At 60.9% G+C, this 11,535-nt stretch overlaps 3 protein-coding genes across 3 annotated transcripts in view; 2 read left to right on the top strand and 1 right to left on the bottom strand.

Moving 5' to 3' along the window:
• Positions 1 to 312: 312 nt before the first annotated feature.
• On the top strand, positions 313 to 1,714 carry MAA_09946 (FAD dependent oxidoreductase superfamily; the record flags this gene model as incomplete). Its single annotated transcript, XM_007827944.1, has 2 exons — positions 313 to 1,044; positions 1,115 to 1,714. The coding sequence occupies 2 exons, from the start codon at positions 313 to 315 to the stop codon at positions 1,712 to 1,714; spliced, it is 1,332 nt and encodes a 443-aa protein (XP_007826135.1).
• A 455-nt stretch (positions 1,715 to 2,169) lies between these two features.
• Positions 2,170 to 2,652, bottom strand: MAA_09945 (c6 zinc finger domain containing protein; the record flags this gene model as incomplete). Its single annotated transcript, XM_007827943.1, has 1 exon — positions 2,170 to 2,652. One exon carries the CDS (start codon positions 2,650 to 2,652, stop codon positions 2,170 to 2,172), a length of 483 nt encoding a protein of 160 aa, XP_007826134.1.
• Positions 2,653 to 3,935: 1,283 nt separating this feature from the next.
• The window catches only part of MAA_09944 (Beta-ketoacyl synthase), a gene marked incomplete at both ends in the record, with an annotated part of 8,004 nt that continues 404 nt past the window's right edge, over positions 3,936 to 11,535 (top strand). Inside the window, 3 exons of the mRNA XM_007827942.1 lie at positions 3,936 to 4,133; positions 4,193 to 4,337; positions 4,385 to 11,511. Coding sequence (XP_007826133.1) covers positions 3,936 to 4,133; positions 4,193 to 4,337; positions 4,385 to 11,511 — 7,470 coding nt within the window. The remainder of the gene's footprint in view (positions 4,134 to 4,192; positions 4,338 to 4,384; positions 11,512 to 11,535) is intronic.

Here is an 11,535-nt window from a genome sequence, read left to right as displayed (position 1 = left end):
GTAAGCTATTGATGGTGAGCAAGCCAAGGGGAATTGAAAGTCCGGGCTCGGGACTCAGCCGCAGGGGTTGTGAGCGCGCTTCCGCGTCACGAATTTTCCATGGCGCCACCAAAACTGTCGGGGTTGGCCATATGGAGTATAAAGATGCGTATACATGTGTTACACGTACTAGTTATTTTGATGTTACAATTTTCATGGTAGCGTGTTTACTGTGTCGCTCGTCTGACCCTTTTCCCGACTTGTTTCTGCACACTTGCTCGTGCCACTGACCTCAAATCAAACTTGACCGACTTAGTCACCATCTCGCTCGCCATGACGAGCAGCGGCATCAACGGCAACGATGGCGTTGCACCCTCTCTTGATGTGGCCGTCGTGGGGGGTGGAATCATCGGTGTCATGACGGCCATCGGCCTGCGTCGCCGGGGCATAAACGCAGTCATCTACGAGAGGGCGCCGACCTGGCACGAGGTCAGCGCCGGGTTTTCCTTCACGGGCGCGGCGCGGGCGTGGATGGAGCAGATAGACCCGGCTCTCCTCGAGCTGCTGGGCAGCATCAGCCAGAAGACGGACGCCAGCAGCAGCAACGCCTACTGGAACGGCTACCACCCGCGCACCCGAGAGGAGGCCGAGGATGCGTCCAAGTCGCTGCTTTTCCGGACGCGGACCAAGAACCTCGATTTCTGGGGCTGCGTGCGCTCGCAGTTCCTGCAGGGCATGGCGGCCCTCCTGCCCGAGGGGGCGGTGAGGTTTGGGAAGCGGCTCGTGAGCTACGACGATGACGAGCAGAATGGCAAGGTCCTCGCGCACTTTGACGACGGTAGTACGGCCGAGGCCCATGTCCTGCTTGGGTGTGACGGCATCCATTCGACGACGCGGAGAGTGCTGCTGGGCGCCGACCATCCGGCCTGCCGGGCGGGCTTCAGTCACACCGTGGCCTACCGCACCATGGTTCCCATGGACGTGGGCATCGCCGCCCTGGGCAACAAGGTGGCCAGGAACGCCTGCAATCACCTGGGGCCAGGCGCGGACCTGCTGGTGTATCCGGTTCGTAGACAAGGTATCCCGCTCCCGCCGGCGCAGGCATTGCTAACATTGAAATTTGAACCCAACCAAGGTCATGTCCGGGACGCTTCTGAACATGGCCGTCTTCGCCCACGACGCCTCGGAGTTTCCCGACCCCGACAAGATGACGGTCCCGGCGGCGCGAGGCGAGATCGAGCAGCTGTTCAGGGGCTGGAGCCCGCCGCTCGCCGACATTTGGAAGCTCTATCCGGAGAAGACGGTCAAATGGGGCATCTTTGACCTGGAGCAAAACCCGCCGCCGACGTACGCGCGCGGCCGGGCCTGTCTTGTCGGCGACGCGGCGCACGCCAGCACGCCGTACCTGGGCGTCGGCGCCTGCACCGGCGTCGAGGACGCCCTGGTCATCTGCACGCTCCTGCAGGCCGTGCAGCAGAGGGCCCTCGGCGGCGATGCGCTGCGAGACGCGCTGACGGACGCGCTGCAGACGTACAGCCGCGCCAGGCTGGACCGCGGCCGCTGGATACATCGCCACTCGCGCGACATGGGCCAGCTGTATCATTGGAGGTATGGCCCGACGGGACGCGACCCGGAGCGGATGAAGCGGAAGCTCGAGGAGAACTGGGCCGCCGTCGTCACCTACGATGTTTTGGCGCCGTTGCAGCCTGACGCCGTGCGAACCGGCATGGCGTAGTGAAGCATATCGGATCATATTGCCCGGTGACAGGTGGAACAGTGGCTTGCTGTAATATAAATGGCCATGTATACTGAGATACTCTGTACCGCATTACGAATGTATAATCTCCGTCCGTACGAGGCCTCCGCTTTTGGTGCAACCAGACACGTATACGACCCTAGCGCCTCTCTGGGTCATAATACTTCTTCTTCTTCTTCACAAATGGGGGTATGTCGTCAAACCTTGAGTAAACTGCTCGCTGATAGTTTAGCCAAGTGTAACGAGTTTTCAACGACCATGGATGGGTACACGCTGAGCAGCATAACAACACGTGTATAAGCCAAGACGGCAAGGATACATGCGCGGGACAAGGCACTTTATCGGACACGGCGCTCCATACGTGGACCATGTATATCAGACTATGTATATTTACGCACTTTCAAAGCCATGCACAATCCACTCCTTGCCGTCCTTCACTCGGCTGGTTTCATGATGGAACGGTCGCCAGTGCACCAAACCTGGCTAGACTTCATCCTCTTCAACTTCCAAAGGTCGTCCACCTTGATGGCGTCGCAGTGGTAGAGTAAGCCGCTGGTAAACTTTTGCGTGTCCGGCTCGTAGCCCTTGCCGAGGACGCAGTGCACGGCCATGGCGTTGAAGGTGACGCGCGCCGTGGTTTCCGTGTCAATGCTCACGCGCATGTTGCTGAGGTAGTGGATCGTGTCGAGCCGGTCGCTGATGTTGGTCCACACCTTGGACTTGAGCTCGTCGTAGCCGTCGCAGACCTTGAAGGCGATGTCGGTGTAGATGTCGGGCGTGACGCTCGACTTGAGGAGCTCCTCGCTGGACTGGTCGATGGACAGGAACGCGCGGTAGCAGGCGTCGGCGATGGCCTCGCGGTCGCTCAGAGGCGGGCCGGCGAGCTTGATGGGAAGTGGAGTGCCGTTTCGCACCATGGTTTCCGTGGTTTCCGTGTCAATGAATCGTGTTGGAGGAGCTGTCGACGGTGCTTGCTACAACTGGACACATCCGCCTACTATATTTATTACGGCCCTTTGGGTCAGACGTGGCTTATAAAGCACCAGAAAGACACCTAGAACACCGTCCAGCTGGCACAGTATCTCCGTGGTGTCCGCGTCCGCGTATCGATATCCCGCAAGGCCAAGCCAAGGATGGCTTTATGTGACCCATGACAGGGTTCTGACTTGTGCGCTTGACTTGGGTCCGTCTCTCGGACAATCAATGTCCCTCGCGTCAGCGTCAGCGTCAGCATCAACAGCGAATTCCAGCCTCGCGGAGCTTGAAAAATGCGAACCACGGGCAGGCAGTTGCGAAACTATGCCGCGCTTCAATGTTGAGCAAGAGCTACAAAGGCCCGTTCCGGCGAGGTTGTATTGAGACCGGACCTCCACATGAAGGTCCCATTGACTTTACTTTTAACGACTTGGACGGTAAAAGATGTCACTTAATAGGTAGAGAGTCAGATGAGGTAATGGTAGATATTAGGTTGTAATAAATTTGAAGCTGAGTACTTGTAATTTTGAAGCAGAACGCGGTATAAATAGCAGTTGGGGGAATGACGGGATAGACGGCCAGCTGTGTAACTTCTCGCTGCACATGTGGCAACTAGCTACCCTGCACGTGTCTGCACCGGCCTTGCCCGATATATTATCATGAGACGGCGCAGTAGTTACCTGTCAAAATCACCTGCTCAATTATTTTATCGTGTCTGGTACAACAATGACTCCACGGCTCATGCCATGTCATCCGGACCTAAATTCGCCATGAGTCTTTCCCCAGAAGGTTCCTCGAGCGGACGTAAAATCATCAGCCGGGGCCACGTTTCTCACGCGGACTTAATATTGCCCGCCACAATATCTCGCATTGTAAGCCGGTATGCTTACGGCTAGTAGTGATTGGGCATGCCTGAGTAAATTGAGTGATTGTTTGTTTATTAGCAACGGGCTGCTGACATTGTCGCCAAGCCTGAAACAGCCGTCGCCACGTGGCGTCTATATACGTTGACGTCTTGCGAACCTGACCACCATATATTGACTGGACGTGTTTTCATTTTTCACCGTGTATGGTCACGTCTTGTAGCATAATCTAGCCCCCCTACAAACACCCACCAAACTCCCCTGTCAAGAGTCCTGACCACCTTCTACTCATTCGATTCTCATTCCTTTCATTATTCCAGGACGCCACAGAACCTTGACCAGATCCAAATTATTTCGAGAGAATGGACACCGACAACAGCGAGTGGGCGAGCGAGCCCATTGCCGTCATTGGCATGAGCTGCAAATTCTCGGGCGGTGCCAGCAACCCAGACAAGCTCTGGGACCTTATGGCTTCAGGCAAGACCGGCTGGAGCGAGATCCCAAAAGAACGGTATAATCTCGAGGGAGTCTACCACGCCAACCACGAAAGAAACAGCACGGTGTGTACTCATCCTTGGCACAACTGGCATACAAGCACGGCACTAACAACCGGCCCCAGACACACGTCAAGGGCGGACACTTTCTTGACGACGATGTAGCCGCCTTTGATGCGGCATTCTTCAACTACTCGGCCGAAATGGCCCAGGCGGTCGACCCGCAATTCCGGCTGCAGCTCGAGTCTACTTATGAGGCGCTCGAAAATGGTATGTTCCTCTCGGCTACGGCGACATGCAGCTAACTCGGATGGCAGCCGGCCTACCTCTCTCGCAGGTGATGGGATCACAGACGTCCGTCTTCGCTGGCGTCTTCACACATGACTACCAAGAGGGGATAATACGGGACGAAGATGGGCTGCCACGGTTCAACGTCGTGGGCACCTGGAGCCCCATGTCGTCCAACCGCATCTCGCACTTTTTTGACTTTCGCGGCGCCAGCATGACTCTGGAAACGGGATGTTCAACGACGCTGGTGGCCCTGCACCAAGCCGTCCACACCTTGCGCAACCGCGAGGCCGACATGTCCGTGGTGACGGGGGCCAACGTGATGCTGAATCCGGATACATTCAAGGCCATCGGGTCGCTAGGGATGCTGTCGCCCGACGGCAGGTCATACGCCTTTGATTCGCGCGCCAACGGGTACGGCCGCGGAGAGGGCGTGGCCACCATCGTCATCAAGCGCCTGTCGGACGCGCTGGCCGCCAACGACCCCGTTCGCGCCGTGATCCGCGAGACGGCCCTGAACCAGGACGGCAAGACGGACACAATCACGACGCCGTCCGGCGCCGCCCAGGTAGAGCTCATGCGGGAATGCTACCGCCGGGCCGGCCTCGACCCGCGCGGCACGCAGTACTTTGAGGCCCACGGCACCGGGACCCCGGCCGGTGACCCGATCGAGGCGGGCGCCGTGGCCGCCGTCTTTGCCGGAGGCCAAGGCCGTGACGACAAGGAACACTACCTGCGCATCGGCTCCCTCAAGACCAACGTCGGCCATACTGAAGCAGCTTCGGGTCTCGCCGCCGTCGTCAAGGGTGTCTTGTGCCTTGAAAAGGGGTTGATCCCGCCCACTGTAAACTATGAGCGGCCCAACCCGAAGCTGAAGCTTGACGAGTGGCGTCTCAAGGTGGTGAGAATGATGGAGCAGTGGCCTGACAGTCTGGTTGATGGTCCGCGCCGCATGTCCATCAACAACTTTGGCTACGGCGGAGCGAATGCCCACGTCATTTTGGAGAGCGCCGACCCGTGGACGTCAACATCAGGTCTGGATCTCGAGCCCGTCAGTGGCAGGCACAGCAAGAATGGAAACAAGGGGCATGTCAACGGCAACGGCTATACAAACGGCAGCCATGACACAAACGACGCCACCGACGACGCCAAAGTGCTCGTCCTCAGTGCGCGTGACGAGAGGGCATGTCAGCAAATGGTTTCAGACCTCAAGGCCTATCTGGAAAAGCACAGGTCGCTTGGACACGAGGACTCTGAGCAGCTGCTGCGCAATCTCAGCTACACGCTGGGCGAGCGCCGGACGCTCTTCCCGTGGGTTGCGGCGCACCAGGTGCGTCTCGACAAGGACGGCGGCCTCGACGCCGCCATCCAAGCCCTTGAGTCGCCTCGCTTCAAGCCCGGCCGCAGAGCCCCGGATCGCCCGCGCATCGGCATGATTTTCACCGGCCAGGGCGCGCAGTGGTATGCCATGGGCCGCGAGCTGCTGGCGTCGTACCCCGTCTTCCGCCAGTCCATCGAGGAGGCCGAGGCGTACCTGCGCGCCCTCGGGGCTGACTGGTCGCTGCTCGAGGAGCTGCAGCGCGACGCCAAGACGACAAGAGTCCACGCCACCAAGATTAGCATTCCCGTGTGCGTGGCGCTGCAGGTCGCATTGGTACGCCTGCTCGAGGCATGGGGCATCACGCCGTCGGCCGTCGCAAGCCACTCGTCGGGGGAGATTGCGGCCGCCTTCGCCGTGGGTGCCCTCACGCATCGTCAGGCCATGGCGGCGGCCTACTACCGCGCCGTACTCGTAGCAGACGAGACGCAGCACGCGCCGGGCGCTGCCAGGGGTGCCATGGCGGCGGTAGGCTTGGGTGTTGAGGCAGTGCAGTCCTATCTCAACATGCTGACCACGGGGAACGGCAAGGCTGTTGTTGCATGTGTCAACAGTCCCCAGAGCGTCACCATCTCCGGCGATGCTGACGCCGTGCAAGAGATGGAGGACCTGTGCAAGCAGAACGGCGTGTTCGCTCGTCGTCTCAGGGTCCAACAAGCATACCACTCACACCATATGGATCCCTTTGCTGAGGCCTACCGGGAGCGCCTTCGGGTCGAAATGGCGCGGGATGTGGTGCAGGGTGACAAGCAACGTGTACAGGCAGCCAAGAAAGAACTTGGCGCCGTCTTTTCGTCGGCCGTCACCGGTGGACGCATCACCGACATCAAGGAAATCGCCAGCCCCGACCACTGGGTCGGTAGTCTGGTGCAGCCGGTCGAGTTTGTCGACGCCTTTACCGAGATGGTGCTGGGCGATCCCGACGACCCGACGGGCAGAAGCGTCGATCTATTGCTCGAGGTCGGCCCTCATACGGCGCTTGGGGGCCCTATACGCGAGATCTTATCCCTGCCCGAGTTCGAGGGCATCGAGCTGCCGTACTGGGGCTGTCTGGTACGCGACGAACACGCGGGCGACAGTATGCGATCGGCCGCCATCAATCTGTTTCGCCAGGGGCAGCCCCTGATCATGGACCAGATCAACTTCCCCGTGCCTGCGTACGACGGGGAGAGCCCCCTGGTCTTGACGGATTTACCATCGTATCCTTGGAACCACACGATGCGTCACTGGCTAGAGTCAAGAGTCAACCGGGCCATCCGCGAACGCAGTCAGCCACCTCACGAACTCCTCGGCATGCCCGTCGCCGGCCATGATCCCAGCACGGCCGTGTGGCGCCGCACGTTGCGCGTCACCGAAACCCCCTGGGTCCGCGATCATATGGTGCAGGGCGCTATTGTGTACCCAGGCTCGGGCTACATTTGCCTTGCGATTGAGGCCGCAAGGCAGATGGAGAAGGCTGCCGGTGCCACCGACCGAGACAAGTCCGGCGGGACCATCTCGGGATTCCGTCTGCGCGATGTTCACTTCCTTTTCGCCCTCGTTATCCCGGACAGCGCCGACGGCGTTGAGATCCGAACCACGCTTCAGCCTGTCCCCGAGCGGGAAATTGGCGCCCGCGGCTGGCGGCGTTTTGAGGTATCGTCCGTCACGCCGGATAACCGGTGGACGCTGCACGCCAAGGGCATGGTCATGGTCGAGCAGGAGGCGGCCGCCCCGGAGACGGCAGAGCGCCGTCCGTTGTCTACTTATACCCGCCATCCAGACCCTCAGGACTTGTTCGCTAATCTCAGGGCACGCAGCGTCTACCACGGGCCCCTGTTCCAGAACACCACCAAGATCATCCAGGATGGCCGGGAACCGCGATCCGTATGCGACATTACGATTCGCCACGAAGCGTCGTCTGATACAGACCCGGTGGAGGCGGCACAGAACACATTGTTGCACCCAATCACCCTTGATGCTATTGTCGTGGCCTTCTATTCCGCGCTGCCGAGCGTCGGAGCCCTTCAAGAAGACCCCAAGCTGCCACGGTCTGTCGCATCCATGTGGGTGTCGAGCAACATCAGCCGCGAGTCGGGTCGCACGTTGCGCTGCGACACGCGGCTGCTGCATGAAGACGCGCAAAGCGGCATCGCTGACATGACGGTTGTTGACGGCCAGACGGACGCGACGGTGCTCAAGATACAGGGTGTCGAGTTGGCGTCTCTGGGACGTGGCAGCGGACGTACGGCGCGTCAGCACGCGGCCGTTCCCAGCAAGTGGGAGCAAGGGGTGTGCAGCAAGCTCGTGTGGGGCCCCGACCTGTCGCTTCGAAACCCGCTGGCTCTCGCACAGATCAAAAAGGAGCTGGTTCACGCCGGCTCTGATGCCGAAGCAGACAAGGCCAGGAGCCTGCAGCGCTTGTGTAGTTATTTTGCCCATGATGCGCTACAATCGCTCACTTCGGAGGATGTAGCACGACTTCAGGAGCACCCACACATGGCCAAGTACCACGCGTGGCTGCGTGAATTGACCAAGGCAGCCAAGAATTGCGCGCTGGACGAGCCCGAGAAGCGCCAAGAATACATAGCCGCCGCTGCACCGCAAGGCATCGATGAGGAGTGGGTCTGCCGGCTCGGGCCGCTCCTTCCTTCCATTCTCCGTGGAGAGCTCCACGTGGACCAAGTGAGTGGGCCTCTGCTGAATGAGTACCATGCCAACGCGATGCGTCGCTCAGTAGCACTGGGACAGCTCTCTGCGCTGCTATGCAAGATTGCACACAAAAACCCGGGTGCCCGCGTCCTCCAGATCGGTGCAGGTGCCGGCGCCCTCGCGACACGCCGTATGCTGGAGACGCTTGGCACGCCCAAAACGCCAATGGTGGCGAGCTGGCACATTACCGAACCATCATGGGATTCCCTGGAGGATGCCCGCGCTCAGCTTGCCGACTGGACCCATTTGCTCGCGTTTGACCAGCTCGACATCGGGCAGAGCCCAGCCAAGCAAAAGTTTACCCCAGGGAGCTACGACGTGGTTGTGGCCTTTCATGCTCTACGCGCCACCAAGAACGCGGCCATTGCCGCTGCCAATGTGCGCAGCCTGCTGAAGCCAGGCGGCACGTTTCTCTTTGCGGACGTGACCAAGGACCAAGTAGATGTGGATTTCACCTTTGGCCTGCTGCCGAGCTGGTGGCAAGGCGAAGAAGAGTGCGACCACCCGACCCTCACCACGTCCTCCTGGGATCGTGTGCTTCGGGACGCCGGGTTTAGTGGTGCGGATCTTGAGATTCGTGACTCGGAGAGCGACATCATCCACACCAACAGTGTCATCATGTCCACACTGCCGCTCGCCAAAGACCAGAAGCCCGATCTGGGCAGGGCTCATCACCGAGAGAGCTTCGTCGTGGTCATAAGTAGCAAGGCACCTCCGCCGCCGGGCTTCGTCGATCTGCTATCCAGGCGCATCCAGGCCTTGACCGGTGCTGGCAGTCTCGCCCCTGAGCACCTGGTGCTCGAGCAGAGCAGCTCGGACACATACAAGGCCAAGACTTGTGTTTTTTTGGGCGAGATTGACGAGCCCATTCTGGCGGACCTCGATGCGGTGCGCATGGAGGGCCTCCGCGCCATGGTCTCGCAATGCAGCGGCCTGCTATGGGTCACGACCGGCGGTACCGTGGCGAGCGAGGCGCCGGAGCGGGCTGCTCACCAGGGTTTCTTGCGTGTGCTGCGCAACGAGTACATCGGCCGTCGCCTTCTCTCCCTGGACCTCGACCCTGCACATGCCGCCGAGAGATGGTCCTCGGGCGGCGAGGTCGCCGTCTCGGCCATTGTGCAGGTACTCGAAGAGGGATTCGGCCGTTCCAACACGGAGGCTGGTCCGGCCGAGTTTGAGTACGCCGAGCGTGACGGCGTCCTGCAGGTCCCCCGGTACTACAAAGACGAGCAATGCAATGACATGGTCGCCGGCCCGCTTGTGCCGAGCTGGGGTGAGGTGCTCCCAGTGGTCAAGGACGACAAGGGAAGCATCGATGCCGTTGCCAGCATTCCCCTAGAGCCCCTATTCCAGGAGGACGTGACACTGCGACTGGAAGTGGGCATCCCGGGACACTTGGACACATTGGCCTTCCTTCACCACGAGGAAAACGACGAGGCGCTGACACCCGAGCTCGTTGAGATTACCCCCCGGGCCTACGGGGTTTGCTCGCGCGACGCCATGGCCGCCATGGGCCAACTCAAGAATCGCTCCATGGGCTTTGAATGTGCAGGCATCATCACGCGCGTTGGTGCCGAGGCACAGGAAAAGGGCTACAATGTCGGTGATCGTGTCATGGCGCTCTTGGCCGGCGCATCCTTTGCCAGCCATGCCCGCGTCCCGTGGCACGGCGTCATCCAGATACCATACGGCATGGACTTTGTCAAGGCCGCGTCACTTCCCCTGGCTTTTACTCTTGCGTACGCCGGCCTCGTCGACACGGCGCGTCTGTCTGCCGGGCAGTCGGTGCTCATCCACGCCGCGGCCGGGGCCATTGGGCAGGCCGCCATCATGTTGGCCAAGTGCCTCGGCGTAACGGACATTTACGCCACGGCCGGGTCGCAGGAGAAGCGAGACCTTGTCCAGCGCGAGTACGGCATCCCCGCCGAGCGCATCTTCACTAGCCGTGACGCATCCTTCGCCACGGCTGTTCTGGCCGCCACCAAGGGACGCGGCGTCGACGTCGTGCTCAACTCGCTGCCAGGTCCGCTACTGCAGGCAAGCCTCGACGCAATCGCGCCCCTGGGCTACCTGATCGAAATAGGCAAGAAAGACATTGAGAGCAACAGCCTGGTAGCACTGGAGTCCTTCTCCCGCGGCATCTCGCTTGTATCATTGGACGCCCCGACGCTCTTGCGCCGCGGACCCGGTGTCGGCCGCGCGCTGGGTGAGATGGTCCGCTTGATCGAAGAGCAGGCCTTGAAGCCGGTTCACCCCGTCGCCGTCTACCCCATGCAAGATGCCCAGGCGGCTTTCCGCTTCGTGCAGACGGGTGCACAGATGGGCAAGGTTGTGCTCTCGGCTGGCCCAGACGAACTGGTCCACGCTGTCCCTCGGCCGAAGGGGGTCACGGCTCGAGTCCGGCTACAAGCTGATGCATCATACCTCATCGTGGGTGGTGTAGGCGGCATCGGAGGTTCAGTCGCGCACTGGCTGGTAGCTCACGGTGCGAGGAACCTGATCCTGCTTTCCCGTGCCGCCGGCGATCTCGACCTCGACGTCAACAACAACACCCACGGCGCACTCTTCGTCCGCGAACTGCGCGAGGCGGGCTGTCGAGTCAAGCCCGTCAGCTGCGACATTGCCCTCGCCAGCTCGCTGACCACGGCTCTCAGGGCCTGCGAGGACGACGGCTTCCCGCCGGTGCGCGGCGTCATCCAGGGCGCCATGTTGCTGCGCGACGCCGTCTTGGAGCAGATGACGCTCGACGACTGGCGCGGCGGCCTGCGGCCCAAGGTGTTCGGCACCTGGAACCTGCACACCGAGTTCTCGCAGCCGGACTCGCTCGACTTCTTCGTCATGCTGTCGTCCGTCTCGGGCGTGGTGGGAATCACATCGCAGGCCAACTACGCCGCCGGCGGCTCCTACGAGGACGCCATGGCTCGCTGGCGCCAGTCCCGGGGCCTGCCCGGCGTGGCCATCGACCTCGGGCCCATCTCCGACATTGGCTACGTCTCGACCACGGCCAAGGTCGCCGAGCGCCTGCGCAAGGACGGCGACTTTGCCATGCTCGACGAGGACACTGTGCTGCGCGCCCTCCACGCCGCCGTCCTGCACCCGCTCGGCGCCCGC

The sequence above is a fragment of the Metarhizium robertsii genome (genome assembly GCF_000187425.2).
Source record: "Metarhizium robertsii ARSEF 23 chromosome Unknown MAA_Scf_3, whole genome shotgun sequence".
NCBI classification, from domain to species: Eukaryota; Fungi; Ascomycota; class Sordariomycetes; order Hypocreales; family Clavicipitaceae; genus Metarhizium; species Metarhizium robertsii.
Note: the sequence above shows the minus strand (reverse complement) of the source record. Positions and strands in the feature narration are given on the sequence as shown.